Source organism: Schistocerca cancellata, chromosome 3 (genome assembly GCF_023864275.1).
Source record: "Schistocerca cancellata isolate TAMUIC-IGC-003103 chromosome 3, iqSchCanc2.1, whole genome shotgun sequence".
In the NCBI taxonomy this organism is placed as follows: domain Eukaryota; kingdom Metazoa; phylum Arthropoda; class Insecta; order Orthoptera; family Acrididae; genus Schistocerca; species Schistocerca cancellata.
Window position 1 is genome coordinate 814,574,520 of NC_064628.1, and position 18,024 is coordinate 814,592,543.

Sequence of the window (18,024 nt, forward strand, 5' to 3'; positions counted from 1 at the left end):
CATGTATGGAAGTGAAACGTGGACGATAACTAGTTTGGACAAGAAGAGAATAGAAGCTTTCGAAATGTGGTGCTACAGAAGAATGCTGAAGATTAGATGGGTAGATCATATAACTAATGAGGAGGTACTGAATAGAATTGGGGAGAAGAGGAGCCTGTGGCACACCTTGACTAGAAAAAGGGACCGGTTGGTAGGACATGTTCTGAGACATCGAGGGATCACGAATTTTGTATTGGAGGTCAGCGTTGAGGGTAAAAATCGTAGAGGGAGACCAAGAAATGAATAAACTAAGCAGATTCAGAAGGATGTAGGCTGCAGTAGGTATTGGGAGATGAAGAAGCTTGCACAAGATAGAGTAGCATGCAGAGCTGCATCAAGCCAGTCTCAGGACTGAAGACCACAACAACAACAACCAGAGGTGCAGACGTTGAAGTGATTTAAATGTTGAAGTGTATTAGCAGCATTAAACGTTCATGTAAGGTTCAAAATTTAATGAATAGAGCAATGAGTGGTATTATGCACGTTTCATTTACTATATGTAGTAAAGAGTTACAGTGTTTCGTTATCAGGGTAAACATTTATGTACATCTTGTATTAGCTGCTTGCACATATCTTTCGGTGCAACCAAATGCTGTATAATACTACACCATTTTAATAAAGAAACCCTTACTAAAAATACTAAAATGAAGCAAGATAAAGTGAACAGTACTCCACGAGTCGGCTGAATATGGATCCCGGCATTAGTCAGCTGAACGCGATGTTGGTTTCAATATAAGGTTATCATGACGGTATATATTGTCTATGTTCTAAGGCAGTTTCACTCGTACCAGCATTAATGTATGACATTAGATGTAATAAAGTACATTAACAGCAGATAATCGCATGCCCTTTTACTGATGAGAGATCAGTAAACCTTCATAACATATCCATTTATGAGAGCCACAATTTTGTTGGTACAGAGACTGTCCCGCCGGGCAGTACTTCGCAGTGAAACTGGCAGCAGAGTTAGACGCGGCTGGCCGCTCCCCACGCTGCCCACGTGGCTACGATGGAGCAGACGACGGCCAGCGTCTGGTAGCCTGGTGACGTCACTGACGCGGCGCCGGCTCTGGTCAGCGAATAGTTGAGGAAGTCGCCAAATTTGGACACGTCGGTGTAAACGCCAGGGTAGTCTTGCAGACCGCAGTAGTAGCCAAAGCTGACTATTCCGGCAAGTGAGCCATTACACACGAGTGGCCCACCACTGTCTCCCTGTGGAGAAGAATGAAGTCGTCAGTCAAAACCAAATATGAATAAATTCCATGAAGAAAACTACCGAATCATATTTTACCTCTAATATTGATTATTTATATGACTGTGTGACACTAACTAACCTTAAAATCGCACCGTCACATTAACTGTTATAATAATATTTTAGACGATTTTAAATAAAGCAACATCTAAAGTAACTGAGGAAGATAAAAAAAAATGATTCAAATGGCTCTGAGCACTATGGGACTTAACTTCTGAGGTCATTAGTCCCCTAGAACTTAGAACTACTTAAACTTAACTAACCTAAGGACATCACACACATCCATGCCCGAGGCAAGATTCGAACCTGCGACCGTAGCGGTCGCGCGGTTCCAGACCGTAGTGCCTAGAACCGCTCGGCCACTCCGGCCGGCGAGGAAGATAATCTGCGGCCCTACTTTCCTTAGAAAGATATCCCATAGCCACAAATTCACATAACAGCTGAACATACAGTTTCCACTCTTTGTAAACAATGCAGTGCTAACATAGTTTAATCATTTCTCATAAAAGTTTCTTAAGTGCGAATATTACTGTCAGAATAAAGTTACTTATAGTTTAATTGTTATCTTCTCATGAAGTTTAAATGTCACCCTAAGACAGAGAAGAGCGAGACACCACAAAAGAATTATCCACATAGGACGGAAATAGGTATAGTGATGTACAGGCAAACAAATGATCACATTTTCAGAAAAATTGGATGGTTTATTCAAGAGAAAGAGCTTCACAGATGGGTGAGACAGTATTCCTTAGGTCCATTTCTGGGAATTACGCAAGCAAGTATTTGGCTTGGCATTGGTTGACAGAGTTGTTGGACATCCTCCTGGGGAATATCGTGCCAAATTCTGTTGAACTGGCGCGTTAGAGCATGAAAATCCCAATTTGTTTGGAGGCCCCCGGCCATAATGCTCAAAACGTTCTCAATTAGGTAGAGATCGGGCATCCTTGCTGGCCAACGTAGTGTTTGACAAGCACGAAGAAAAGCAGTGCAAACTCTCGCCGTGTGCGGGCGGGCATTATCTTGCTGAAATGTAGGCCCACGATGGCTTGCTAAGAGATGCAACAAACCGGAGCGTAGCATATCATCAACGTATCGGTATGCTCTAAGGTTGCCACGCATAGCAACCATAGGATCCCAATACGAAAAGAAATGGCAACTCAGACCCAAACTCCATTTTGTCAGGCCGTATGAAGGGGCGACAGACAACTCTCCAGGCACGTCTTCGGCCTGGAATCTCACTGACTAGAGTAGGATTATTTTCGGTGATGAGTCCCGCTTCGAACTGAAATCTGATGACCAGATGACCAGCGAGGACATGTCTGGAGACGCCCCGGACAGCGGTGGGATACTAACCTCACTGTCGTCCACGATACGTCTCGTCAGTCAGGAGTAATGGTCTGGGGTGCCATTCCTTTTCCTAGCACAACCTCTTTGGTTGTCATCCGCGACACCCTTACAGTACAGCAGTACGTCAGCGATATTCTACGCCCCGTTATGTTGCACTTCATGGGAAGCCACCCTGAGCTTACATTTCAGCTAGATAATCCTGGCCCCCTCTCCCCCCGCACACGGCGAAAGTTTCTACTTCTTGTCTTTGTGCATGCCAAACCATACCTTGACCAGCAACGTCGCCGGATCTAGCTGCAATTGAGAAAGTTAGCAGCTTTATAGGCAGGCCTTTCCAATCATCTCGGGATTTTGACGATATAATTCGCCAATTGTACAGAATTTGGCATGATATCCCTGAAGAGGACATGCAACAACTCTATCAATCAATGCCAAGCCGAATAACTGCTTGCATTAGGGCCAGAGGTGGACTAACGCTCTATTGAGTTGGTCTATTTGTAAAGCTTGTAAGTAGGCTGTTTAGGTTCTTATATTGGTAACGCCGCCGCCACGTAGCGCTCTCTGTATGAAAATCACTGGCTGTGCTGTGTCCAGTCTGTGGCTAGTTTGCATTGTTGTCTGCCATTGTACTGTTGGGCAGCTGGATGTGAACAGCGCGTAGCGTTGCGCAGTTGGAGGTGAGCCGCCAGCAGTGGTGGATGTGGGGAGAGAGATGGTGGAGTTTTGAAATTTGTTAGACTGTATGTCATGAACTGCTATATATATTATGACTATTAAGGTAAATACATTGTTTGTTCTCTATTAAAATCTTTCATTTGCTAACTATGCCTATCAGTAGTTAGTGCCTTCTGTAGTTTGAATCTTTTATTTAGCTGGAGTAGTGGCGCTCGCTGTATTGCAGTAGTTCGAGTAATGAAGATTTTTGTGAGGTAAGTGATTTGTGAAAGATATAGTTTAATGTTAGTCAGGGCCATTCTTTTGTAGGGATTTTTGAAAGTCAGACTGCATTGCGCTAAAAATATTGTGTGTCAGTTTAAGCACAGTCGTGTACAATTTTTCAAAGGGGACATTTCAAGCTCTTTCCCTTGAATTAATCATCCAACTTTTTTCTGAAATTGTAGTCATTTGTCTATCTGTACATGTAAAGCACATCTACTCGTTTTCATCCCATTCGGATAATTTCTTCGTGGTACATCGTCTTTATGGCTTACAGTGTTTACACTGCCGGATAAAATCAGCACACCTAGAAAAATAATGTCGATTTTGATCAGATGATGGCATATGCCACCTGGAGGGTAGTAGATTTACTGATAATGGTATCAACGTCGTCCGCCAACAGGTAGCGCAATGGCAGATCTACCAGAGCGCTATCTGTGTCTGTCCTTCAATAAGGAATGTTCATAAGCAGAAGACTCAGTGTGGTGCAAATGAGTGAAGCAAGTAGCCGATCATGCCATGGAGTCGTACTCGTGCTTCCTACAGGCAACTGAACGAGCTCGAAAAGGGTGAAAATGTTGTATTTCAAGTGCCTGGATGGTCCTTTCGCAGAATCGCCACACAAGTTGGACGTGTTGCGTCAGTTATGTAGAGATGCCGGTGGACACGTGCACATCCTCACAACTGCAGACAGGGTTCTGGACTTCCACGCAGCACAGACGCTCTAATGGCACCAGTGGTAGATCTTACAGCTACCAAAGCACAAGTAAGAGGGTTTGTGCGCCCAGACGATTCAACACGAATCGGCTATTAGCAGTGGGACTGTGGGCATGCACACCTATAGACCATCTTCCGCTCAACTTTCGTTTGTGTGACACCAACTCCTTCTTGTTGTTGTTGTTGTTGTTGTTGTGGTCTTCAGTCCTGAGACTGGTTTGATGCAGCTCTCCATGCTACTCTATCCTGTGCAAGCTTCTTCATCTCCCAGTACCTACTGCAACCTACATCACTCTGTATCTGTTTAGTGTATTCATCTCTTGGTCTCCCCCTACGATTTGTACCCTCCACGCTGCCCTCCAATACCAAATTGGTCATCCCTTGATGCCTCAGAACATGTCCAACCAACCGATCCCTTCTTCTAGTCAAGTTGTGCCACAAGCTCCTCTTCTCCCCAATTCTATTCAATACCTCCTCATTAGTTATGTGATTTACCCATCTAATTTTCAGCATTCTTCTGTAGCACCACATTTCGAAAGCTTCTATTCTCTTCTTGTCCAAACTAGTTATCGTCCACGTTTCACTTCCATACATGGCTACACTCCATACAAATACTTTCAGAAACGACTTCCTGACATTTAAATCTATACTCGATGTTAACAAATTTCTCTTCTTCAGAAACGCTTTCCTTGCCATTGCCAGTCTACATTTTATATCCTCTCTACTTCGACCATCATCAGTTATTTTGCTCCCCAAATAGCAAAACTCCTTTACTACTTTAAGTGTCTCATTTCCTAATCTAATTCCCTCAGCATCACCCGAGTTAACCCGACTACATTCCATTATACTCGTTTTGCTTTTTTTTATTTTCATCTTATATCCTCCTTTCAAGACACTGTCCATTCCGTTCAGCTGCTCTTCCAATTCCTTTGATGTCTCTGACAGAATTGCAATGTCATCACCGAACCTCAAAGTTTTCATTTCTTCTCCGTGGATTTTAATACCTACTCCGAATTTTCCTTTTGTTTCCTTCACTGCCTGCTCAATATACAGATTGAATAACATAGGGGAGAGGCTACAACTCTGTCTCACTCCCTTCTTGTTATTGCGATTTTTTTCCACCAGCGTAGTATTTTCACAGATCTCAGTACATACGAGTGTTGGAACTTAAATAGTGGCAACTATTTATTCACAGCCGATACAAAAGAGTTACATGTTTGCACCTGTTACTGTCCTTCACAAGAAGTCACCAGCGTTGTGTAGAACACGTTGCTAGCGATGTGGAAGGCGTAGTATACCGTTAGCAGAGCCTGTTCTGTTGATGGTGTGAATGGAGCGGTCTACTGCCTGTCGAAACTCCGGGACAGTTCTGAAGCGAATGCATTCCTTCATCTTCGGAATCAAATCAAAGTCACAAGGACTTAAGTCCGGGGAGTATGGTGGACGGAACAGTACTTCCCAGTCCCATCGCCCGAACAGAGCAGCCACAGCTTGCGCTGTCGTGCAAAATGATGTGTGGGTTGCACAGAAAGCATCTCCGCTTCTTTCTGGTCGCAGGTGATACTCCAAAAACGAACAGTAATACTGTGCATTGACGGTCTACCGTGGACGAACGTAATGCTTTAGGATAACACCATGACAGTCGTACACGAGAATCACCATAACTTTCACCATACCATGGGACTCTGACGCACTTTCGACTTTCGCGGCTACCCATAATGACGCCATTCGTTGGATTGGCGTTTCAGTTTTGGCTCGTACGATGTGGCCCATGTGTCATCCAGTGTTACGATACGGCGTAAGAAAGCCTCTCCTTCGCGCTCATAGAGCTCCAAGTGCGTCTGAGTAGCATCGTAATGCATCCATTTCTTCATTTCCGTCAAGTCATGCGGAAACCATAGTGATGCAATTTTTCGAATGCCCAGCTGTTCCTTCAGGATGAGAAGCACAGTCGTATGCTCTAATCCGGTTTAGTGGGCGAGATCACGAATCGTATGCCGTCGATCACTGTCCACTAACGCGGCAACAGCATGCACTTCTTCTTCAGAGGCGCTAGGACGACCTGCCCGATGCATGTCTGCCACAGTTTGCTGACCTTCGTTGAGGGCTTTTATCCAACCACTGTTTTGTACTGCAATGCCGATTCCCCGCACGCCTCTTGAAGACCTTGATGACACTGTTGTGCTGTACGACGTCTGACACATTCAATCTTGATCCAACTCCGTTGTTCCTGTTTCGAAAACATAGTGACACCGTTACGTTAGACCGCTCGCTCACAAGTGACTGTGTTACCTTCGATTGAGCGCACGCCGGCGACGTGGGACGGGCGAGCCCATTTTCTCGGAGGTAAGTTAGGTATGTCAACAACGTGTGCTATCAGCGACGATAGTAGCTTCCATTGCGTAGTGTCTCCACAGCAGTGTTGCCACTATTTAAGTTCCAACCTACGTACATAGAAATAGCTCATAAATAGTCGCTAAATATACACTAAATATAGGAAAAACATTATCTACGAACGTCTGAAAATTGTGAATCACTGCATAGACCTGCACGGCGCAACTGGTGCCGTCAGAGCATGCACAATGTTGGTAGACCCGTTCTTTTGCCGTTCTCGTAAAAGAAAGGTGATGTGTTGTTCCAACAAGATAATGCTCGCCCACACATTGCCCATGATCTCAACGTGCTCTGCAAGACGTGCAGCACTATCTCTGGACTTGTCTCCAATCAATGTGTGGGATATGATTTGGTGAGAAGTGACTCGTGCGACTCCCCAGCCAACAACTCTTATAGAGCTGTGCAAACAGATCTAACAGGTGCGCGTATCGTATCCTAGGACAGTATTCACCATCTGAACGATCTACTGAACGCCAGAGTCAGCACCTGGATTGCCGCTCGTGGCGGCTACAACACGTACTAATATACGTGTTTCAGCATCGGTCGATACCTGCACCTCAGAACCGCTTTTGCTATTCATCTGTAGACGTAAACATTTCATGTACTCCATATACATTGTTGCAGCAATAAATTTTAAGTGAATTGGAAACCGCTAAAAGGGTGTAACATTTTTTTCCCAGCAGTGTATTACCTCCGCAACTTAACTAGACTCTGTTGTGTTGGCAGAAGAGCCAACACCGTGTTACAACTGGAGGCCGAAATGCACGCGTTTTAGCTCACGCAGGCTAGCGTTAGGAGAGAAGGACTATACTGGCTCAAACGGCTCTGAGCACTATGGGACTTAACTTCTAAGGTCATCAGTCCCCTAGAACTTAGAACTACTTAAATCTAACTAACCTAAGGACATCACACACATCCACGCCCGAGGCAGGATTCGAACCTGCGACCGTAGCGGCCACGCGGTTCCAGACTGCAGCGCCTAGAACCGCACGGCCACCCGGCCGGCAAGGACTATACTGACGCGAGGTCTGGAACATGACAAGGAATGAGAATTCAGAAAGCGGACGTAATTAGTTTGATACTTAACTTTAATCCATTAATGATGAACGTCGCTCTTGACGGTACATGATTCACAATATTATCTGTTCAGGATACATAGTAACTGAATATGGCGCCTTTCTAGGTCGTAGCAAATGGCGTAGCTGAAGGCTATGTTAAACTGTCGTCTCTGCAAATGAGAGCGTATGCAGGCAGTGAACCATCGCTAGCAAAGTCGGCTGTACAACTGGGGCGAGTGCTAGGGAGTCTCTCTAGACTAGACCTGCCGTGTGGCGGCGCTCGGTCTGCAATCCTGATAGTGGCGACACGCGGGTCCGACGTATACTAACGGACTGCGGCCGATTTAAAGGCTACCACCTAGCAAGTGTGGTGTCTGGTGGTGACACCACAGGCTCAAACCGTAAACTGCTTTCCAGATAATGTAATGATTGTCTTTGTTGACATAGTTATGAAGTTTTTAATAGGGACACTCAAACAAATTTTAGGAATCTGGGCAGAAATATGTTACAGGTAGCATGATTTGGATCAATGATAAACTCTATGCATCCGTAAATGAAACTATATTGGTAAAGCACCACGCAAAAGATAGTGGCCGACGTCACTTACAATACTAAAGGAAAAAATAAATTACTTTGAGATGATTTTCGAAACGCTGCATCGCCATCGGCAAGTATTATATGCCTCAGCGTTTAATGCATCACACATGGCTCTTCTCGTAATTAACTAAAACCACGAAGCACTGTCTCGGCATTCCAATTCTTTACCAGCAGTGGCAACAGTCATTCGAGACAACAGTAAGTTTCAGCCTCGAATTCAAACCGACATGCATTCACTATAATGGCTAACTGCACATCGTCGTCCGTTGGCACGCTCTCAACGCCACTTCCGCCTTCTCCATTGGCGTGCTTTTGCCTCCTTAACACAGAGAGGCTTTCCTCCAGTTTTTCAAAAAATGATTCAAATGGCTCTGAGCACTATGGGACTTAATATCTGAGGTCATCAGTCCCCTAAAACTTAGAACTGCTTAAAGCTAACTAACCTAAGGACATCACACACATCTATGCCCGAGGCAGGCTTCAAACCTGCGACCGTAGCGGCCGCGCGGTTCCAGACTGAAGCGCCTAGAACCGCTCGGCCACACCGGCCGGCTCCAGTTTTTCTTATTATAAGTTACAATTATATCGATGCTATACACGGATCAGTAACAATATACGCTGACGGAAAAAACAACGCAACATCAAGAAATAATTAATGCAGCGTAATGATCTTTCAGGAATATATTTGTCTAGGTAAAATATTCAAATGATTGACACTGCGAGATCAAAGGTTAATGCAAATTTGAAATGGTGGTACATTAATAATCAGTGTAATCGACAGCATGTTGAATGCAAAGACGCAAAGGAGCATGCATTGTGTTGTACAGGTGCCGGATGTCAGTTTGTGGGATGGAATGCCATGCCCGTTGGCAATTGGTTGGTCAATGCAAGGACGCTTAATGCTGGTTCTGTATGATGGATGATGCTAAAGTTTTCGTCTGATGATGTCCCTTATGTGCTCGATTGGATCCGGTGATTGAGCAGGCCAAGGCAATATATCGACACTCTGAAGAGCGTATTGGGTTCCAACAGCGGTATGTGGGCGTACGTTATCCTGTTGGAAAACACCCCCTGGAATGCTGTTCATGAATGGCAGCACAATGTGTTTGGATCATCAAATTGACGTACAGATTTGCAGTCAAGGTGCGTTAGATAACCACGAGAGTCTCCTGCTGTCATACAAAATCGCACCCCACACCATAACGCCAGTTGCAGGTCCAATGTGCCTAGCACTTCAGAGAAGTTGGTAGCAGGCCCTCAACTGTCCCCGTTCTTATCAACACATGGCCATTACTGGCACCGAGGCAGAACCAGCTTTCATCAGAAAACACAACAAACCCCCATCCTGCCCCCAATGTGCTCTCGCTTAGCACCACTGAAGTCATAAATGGCAGTGGTTTGGAGTCAGTGGAATACACGCTGCACGGCATCTAGCTCAGAGCTGTGCATCAAGTAACCGATTTGTAACCGTTCGTTTGTCACTGTGATGCCAACTGCGGCTCAAATTGCTGACGCAGATGCAGTGCGCTGCGGCAGAGTCATAAGCTAAACTAGATGGTCTTCCCTCTCGACAGTACCACGTTGACATCCGGAACCCGTTCTTCCCTTGATCACCGCCGCCAGCAATCATATACAGTGGCTACATTCTTGCAAAGCCTTTCTGCAGTATTGCAGAAGGAACACCCAGCTTCTCGTAGCCTTATTACACGACCTCGTTCAAACTCAATGACATACTGACAATGGCGTCTTTGTCGCCTTAAAGGCATTCTTGACTAACATCAACTAACCACGTCCAATCTCAAAGGTAAATAACGCTCACGACCCTAACAGCGCGTATTTAAACCCAACATGATTTGCATCCTCTTAATGATGCTACTAGCGGCACTCTTATGCGATTGGCGCGAAATTTGCGTAGACATCTTTCAGATGTAGAAACACGCCTTTCAACTTTTGTTTTTGTCGCACACTTACTTCTTGATGTTGCGACTTTTTCCCGCCAGTGTAGTGTTTTCATAGATTACGTTATATATATAGAAATGATTCGTAAATAGTCACTAAATGTGCACGAAATGTAGGAAAAAAACATTATCTATGAACGTCTGTAAATTATGAATGACGAAAACGTCGATGTTACAGAGTGGCAGCACGCATGCTGGGGGGTGGAATATAGTATGCAAAAACTGTTTGAAATGTATTTCATATAGGTATAGTGGACAGCAATTCCAGGTAATAGTGCAGGAGTAGTGGTAAGTACAGCTAGTTTTTTTACTGGATGCTGTCGTAATTAACAGTAGTAATCACTGTGGTATGGTAAACAGTAACATATTAGCTGTAGTAGTACATGTAGTTTCATTAGATGCCTATGCACAGAAAACAATACTAACTTTAGATAGTAGTAATGTGAAAGAGAGAGCTTAAATTGTACGTAACGGGTAAGAACTGAAGAAACAAATTATTAAATAATAAATAATCTATGGGTATTTCTGTGAGAGGTGTGCTGAAGATGAAATACATTGCGTCATCATCTACTCGAAGAAATCCATTACGCAAATGGGACACATGTCGTGATTACTATGAGAACTTAACACGTGTGAAGGAACTATTATCTAAATAAGGACAGTAGACTCACCTGGCAGGAGTCTTGGTTGTTCACTCCTCCAGCACACAGCATTCCATCCAGTACGAGCAGCTTCGTTCTGCAAATCGCTGTGTCCGTCACATTCACCGTCAGGTACTTCAGCTCATTTGAAGTTTGCCCATGCTGTAGAAATAAGATATCAAGCTTATAGCTGCACACTATAGCACACCGTACAGGAATAACACTGAGACTGTACAATTCATCGGCCTTTTCCAAGCGTAAGTCGTGCAAGAAGCGATCCACAGACCAATATGATGTTTGAAGCTTACTGGAAGATGAAAACAGTGTTCCGGGCCGGGACTCGAACCCGAAACTTTTGAATTTTTTTGCGAAAATCCTGTACCGGCAGAGCTAAACTACTGGCCATTCAAAATTGCTACACCATGAAGATGATGTGCTACACACGCGAAATTTAACCAACAGGAAGAAGTTTCTAACCGATTTCTCATACACAAACAGCAGTTGACCGGCGTTGCCTGGTGAAACGTTGTTGTGATGCTGCGTGTAAGGAGGAGAAATGCGTACCATCACGTTTCCGACTTTGATAAAGGTCAGATTGTAGCCTATCACGATTGCAGTTCATCGTATTGCGACATTGCTGCTCGCGTTGGTCGAGATCCAATGACTGTTAGCAGAATATGGAATCGGTGGATTCAGGAGGGTAATACGGAACGCCGTACTGGATCTCAACGGCCTCGTATCACTAGCAGTCGAGATGACAGGCATCTTATCAACAAGGCTGTAGCGGATCGTGCAGCCACTTCTCGATCCCTGAGTCAACAGATGGGGACGTCTGCGAGACAACAACCATCTGCACGAACAGTTCGACGACGTTTGCAGCAGCATGGACTATCAGCTCGGAGACCATGGCTGCAGTTACCCTTGACGCTGCATCACAGAGAGGAGCGCCTGCGATGGTGTACTCAACGATGAACCTGGGTGCACGAATACCACAACGTAATTTTTTCGGATGAATCCAGGTTCTGTTTACAGCACCATGATGGTCGCATCCGTGTTTGGCGAAATCGTGGTGAACGCACATTGGAAGCGTGTATTCGTCATCGCCATACTGGCGTATCACCCGGCGTGATGGTATAGGGTTTCATTGGTTACACGTCTCGGTCGCCTCTTGTTCGCATTGACGGCACTTTGAACAGTGGACGTTACATTTCAGATGTGCTACGACCCGTGATTCTACCCTTCATTCGATCTCTGCGAAACCCTACATTTCAGCAGGATAATGCACGACCGCATATTGCAGTCCTGTACGGGCCTTTCTGGATACAGAAAATGTTCTACTGCTGCCCTGGCCAGCACATTCTCCAGATCTCTCACCAATTGAAGACGTCAGGTCAATGGTGGCCGAGCATCTGGCTCGTCACAATACTCCAGTCACTATTCCTGATGAACTGTGGTATCGTGTTGAAACTGGATGGGCAGCTGTACCTGTACACGCCATCCAAGCTCTGTTTGACTCAATGCCCAGGCGTATCAAGGCCGTTATTACGGCCAGAGGTGGTTTTTCTGGGTACTGATTTGTCAGGATCTATGCACCCAAATTGCGTGAAAATGTAGTCACTTGTCAGTTCTAGTATAGTATATTTGTCCAATGAATACCTGTTTATCATCTGCATTTCTTCTTGATGTAGCAATTTTAATGGCCAGTAGTGTAGTTCTAAGTCTAGTGGACTGATGACCTCAGATGTTAAGTCCCATAGTGCTCAGAGCCATTTGAACTAACACCCTGCAGTTGGCAGCATTTCCGCCTGAGCGACTCGTAAACACATGAGTGTCTCTCCAGTCGGAACGTCCTCTTCCGTACGCCACCTGTCCGTCACTTCACATTCTTCAGATAACTTGTCGAAGAGGGCACATGACCTTTGACACAATCGCTGTCGATTGCAATACCGCCGACCATAGAAGCAGTACCTTGCGCGACTTGTAGTCCTGGGCATTCATGGAAGTGTCGAGTATGGAGTGTGTCAAGATTGGAACTTTGTACGAGCGCTGATAACTGTGCAATTGAGCGCCCCACAAACCAAATATCATCATCATCATCATCATCATCATCATCATCACCCTTGTAGTCCTGAAAGTAAAGCTGTGGGAGCGAGTCGTAAATCGTTCCTATATACACTACTGGCCATTAAAATTGCGACACCAAGAAGAAATGCAGATGATAAACGGGTATTCATTGGACAAATATATTATACTAAAACTGACATGTGATTACATTTTCACGCAATTTGGGTGCATAGATCCTGAAAAATCAGTACCCAGAACAACCACCTCTGGCCGTAATAACGGCCTTGATACACCTGGGCATTGAGTCAAACAGAGCTTGGAAGGCGTGTACAGGTACAGCTGCCCACGAGCTTCAACACGATACCACAGGACCTGCAACATGAGGTCGTGCATTATCCTGCTGAAATGTAGCGTTCTGCATGCATCGAATGAAGGGTAGAGCCACGGGTCGTAACACATCTGAAGATACACAAGGATTACAGTAGTTCATCCGAGATGATGTTCCGTATATTGCGATGCCTGTCTGGTTCAATATTATTGAACTTCTTGTTTCCTATTTGTGGCACAAAGTAAGATTGTGGTCTACGATTTTTACTGTCGTGGCTAACATACAGCTTACCAAGTAAACACGGCTTGCGTTAAGTCTGAGATTTACTCTAGATATTGGACTTTATTATGATTTTTTTGAACTATTGCGCCTCACCTTAAAACATTTTGTCATCTGTCTGGATGTCCTTGAAAAGTTACTGTCACGGAGTAAGCGCTACTGTTAGTTCTGGTATGTGTATGACCTAACGCCGTTAACCTGTATCTAAAATATGCATGTTTTAGGAAACATAATGCATTATGTTCAAAGGTATATTGTGAACCTGGGTTGTATTGTAATGAAAGAGGACGTCAATAGCTCCACTGATAGTTAAGAAATGTTTGGCATATGAGAAATGTATGACGTAAAGGGTGCTGCGACTTCGATAGATCGAATTATCTTCCACCCAGGCTGTCATTTTTTGTAACCTTGTTGTTGTTCTACTGAAAGGTTCTGTTTTTTTTATTGACATGATTAAACAGTCTTTACCTAATGTTTTTCCTTTTTTCTGTTATATTTTTGCACTGAGGAGATAAAAGTCTTGTGATAGCGATATGAACGTATGTTACGGAGGTAGTACCGCGTACGCCGCGTACGTAAAGTATAAAAGGACACTGCACTGGCGGAGCTGTTGTTTGTACTTGGATGATTCATGTGAAAGGAGTTCCGACGTGATTATGGTCGCACGATGGGAACCAACAGACACTGAACCCGGAATGGTATTGGAGCTAGCCGCATGGGACATTCCATTCGTAAATCGTTAGGGAATTCAATATTCCGAGAATCACAGTTGCATGAGTGTGCCAAGAATACCAGATTTCAGGCATTACTTCTCATCAAGGGCAACGGAGTGGCCGACGGCCTTCACTTGACGACCGAGAGCATCGGCGTTTGCGTAGGGTTGTCAGTGCTAACAGACAAGCAACACTGCGTGAATAACCATACAAATCAATGCGGGACGTACGATGAACGTATCCCTTAGGACAGTACGACGAACATGAGTGCCTTTGCTGACAGGAAAACAGCTGCAGCGCCTCTCTAACGTTAGTGACCATTTCGGTTTGAGTCTACACGACAGGAAAACTGTCACCTGGTCATATGAGTCCCGATTTCAGTCGGTAAGAGCTGATCGTAGGGTTCGTGTGTGGTGCAGACCCAACGATGCTACAGACCCAAGTTGTCAACAAGGCACTGTGCAAGCTGGTGGTAGCTCCACAATAACGTGTACTGTGTTTACATGGGATGGACTGCGTCTTCTGTCCCAATTGGACCAGCCATTGACCTGAAATGGATACGTTCGGCTAATTGGAGAACATTTGTAGCCATTCGTGGAGTTACCAAACAACATTGGAATTTTTATGGATAACAATGCGCCATGACGCCACGCCACATCTGTTTTCGATTGGTTTGAAAAACATTTTGGACAAATTGAGCGATTGATTTGGCCGACCACATCACCCGATGTGAATCCCATCAAACGTTTATGGGACGTTGTTGAGAGGTCAGTTCGTGCATAAAATCCTGTACTGGCAACACTTTCACAATTATGGACGCCTATAGAGGCAGCATGGCTCAATATTTCTGCAAGGGACTTCCAGCGACTTGTTCAGTCGTGGAGAGATGTCTACAGACGTTAAAGTAACCTCTGGCGTGCCACAGGGGAGTGTTATGGGACCATTGCTTTTCACAATATATATAAATGACCTAGTAGATAGTGTCGGAAGTTCCATGCGGCTTTTCGCGGATGATGCTGTAGTATACAGAGAAGTTGCAGCATTAGAAAATTGTAGCGAAATGCAGGAAGATCTGCAGCGGATAGGCACTTGGTGCAGGGAGTGGCAACTGACCCTTAACATAGACAAATGTAATGTATTGCGAATACATAGAAAGAAGGATCCTTTATTGTATGATTATATGATAGCGGAACAAACACTGGTAGCAGTTACTTCTGTAAAATATCTGGGAGTATGCGTGCGGAACGATTTGAAGTGGAATGATCATATAAAATTAATTGTTGGTAAGGCGGGTACCAGGTTGAGATTCATTGGGAGAGTCCTTAGAAAATGTAGTCCATCAACAAAGGAGGTGGCTTACAAAACACTCGTTCGACCTATACTTGAGTATTGCTCATCAGTGTTGGATCCGTACCAGATCGGGTTGACGGAAGAGATAGAGAAGATCCAAAGAAGAGCGGCGCGTTTCGTCACAGGGTTATTTGGTAACCGTGATAGCGTTACGGAGATGTTTAACAAACTCCAGTGGCAGACTCTGCAAGAGAGGCGCTCTGCATCGCGGTGTAGCTTGCTCGCCAGGTTTCGAGAGGGTGCGTTTCTGGATGAGGTATCGAATATATTGCTTCCCCCTATTTATACCTCCCGAGGAGATCACGAATGTAAAATTAGAGAGATTAGAGCGCGCACAGAGGCTTTCAGACAGTCGTTCTTCCCGCGAACCATACGCGACTGGAACAGGAAAGGGAGGTAATGACAGTGGCACGTAAAGTGCCCTCCGCCACACACCCTTGGGTGGCTTGCGGAGTATAAATGTAGATGTAGACACATCGAGTTGCTGCATTATGCCGGGCAAACGGAGGTCAGACACAAGATATCCCACGACTTTTGTCACCTCAGTGTATGCTTCTTGTTGTAGAACTTGTGTCTGCTGTATTTACACTAGGGGAAACTGTTTTAAAGTTGTTGAGACGTTGTGGAAATTTTTCTGAATTTTTGCAAGGTATTCACTGTTAAAGATATTGGGCAATATCTGTGAACTGCAGTGTTACATTGATGTTAAAAACTTCTTGAACTGATATTTTGTGAGTAACGATTTTCTATTCTGTAGAGCATATAAACGTTTGTTAATTTGGAGGGTTATTTATTCTTGTAATGAATAAACTATTTTGTATATATGTTGAATAAAATTGATGATGTAAGGGAGCCTCTGATTGCACTTATACTCCTATCTACCAGCTCAGTAAGATACAGTGATTTGAATAGGGTACATAGACTAATTAAGGGCACCGTATACAGGAGAACTTCTGTGAAGTTGGAAGGTAGGAGATATGGTAACGGTGGAAGTAAAGCTGTGAGTGCGTAGGCATGCCTGGATAGCTCAGGCAGATGTTCCGGATTCAAGGCCTGGTCAAGCACACAATTTTTATCGCCTCTCAAAAGAGGGTACACTCCGCTGCAGGCTGAAAATTCATTCTGGAAGATGACACTTGACTTACGTCATTGCCCAACTTAAACCCAATGTTGAATTTTATTGATAGTATCACCACATCTGTGTTAGACCGAGAACTTTCTAATTTCCTTTGTTTCGCATATATAAAGTCATATATTCAAAGTCATGTGGATGAAGTTGCGTAACAATAAGAAAATATCTGAAAGTATTATGTAGAAAAAAACTGCATATAATATATAACATTCACCCTCTTCAATGATATACTGTCGTATGTTAGGCATGGTTAATAACTTTGTTTGCGTACACAGCATGTCAATGACTGACCGGTTTCCTTTTTAGTTGCTATAAGCGATGGTTTAATACCTCTACGTTGCAAACATCAGTCTCGTTGCAATTCAAGCACCATCGCAAACCAGACGAGCTTAAAGTTGCACAGAGTACAGACAAGGGAACATGTATTTGATCTTCACTCCTGGAACCACAGGTTGACTAAGTGAGTGATATGCAGTATGTCTCTAATCGGGCACGACCATACATTAAGGCTTCACCTATAGAACCTAAGAAGACAACCGATCAGTCCTAAACCCGGTTCCGATGTAGGTAAGACGCAGCAGAGCTTGCCTCGTAGAGCATAAAGGTAGTGACTATATCAGTTGTCACAGAGCTCACAGTCCAGGCACATACCACAACTTCAGCTTCGCCACCTGAGGACGACGGCTCGGACCGGGACACCAGGCTGTTCGAATTACAGGCAGCAAGGGAACATTAGACCATGGCTCACCGAACGTGTTAATGACACCAGTCACTTGTAAAAAAATATCGAGTATGAAAATGTGATAGTCACCTCAGCTAGGTACCGGAAAAAAACCTATCGCTTATTATTCCAATTGGTGAAATTTCTGACTTTACGTTGGCATTCTTCTCAGCCGAAAAATTTGTAAATGACGGTTTCATGTTGTTTCGAGACAAACTGTAGTCTGCTCGTACCAGGCAACGTTTGAATGGCTGCTGTCGTTTTTAATGGAATGAATGCTGCATCACTAGGTTTTGTTATTCTTTCTCTGAGAGAGTGATGGGTGATGTCGATATCATGAGGTTACGTCGTGTGATACGAAGAGGACAACCAACTATTTCTCAACTTACAAGCTCGGATGTATTTGTATAACATATCTGATGATATTTTATCCATTGAAATATACTGAGAAATCCCTTACGGATCAACCAAATCTCGACCCTAACAATTTTGTAACAGCGG

The 18,024-nt window shown here is 44.4% G+C and overlaps 1 protein-coding gene across 1 annotated transcript in view; it reads right to left on the minus strand.

The window, feature by feature from the left end:
- Positions 1-921: 921 nt before the first annotated feature.
- The window catches only part of LOC126176588 (chymotrypsin-1-like), a 79,109-nt gene continuing 62,006 nt past the window's right edge, over positions 922-18,024 (minus strand). Inside the window, exons 5-6 of the mRNA XM_049923749.1 lie at positions 10,967-11,098; positions 922-1,251 (exon numbers count right to left, since the gene is read on the minus strand). Of these exons, the coding sequence (XP_049779706.1) occupies positions 1,006-1,251; positions 10,967-11,098 (378 nt within the window). The 3' untranslated portion in view covers positions 922-1,005. The remainder of the gene's footprint in view (positions 1,252-10,966; positions 11,099-18,024) is intronic.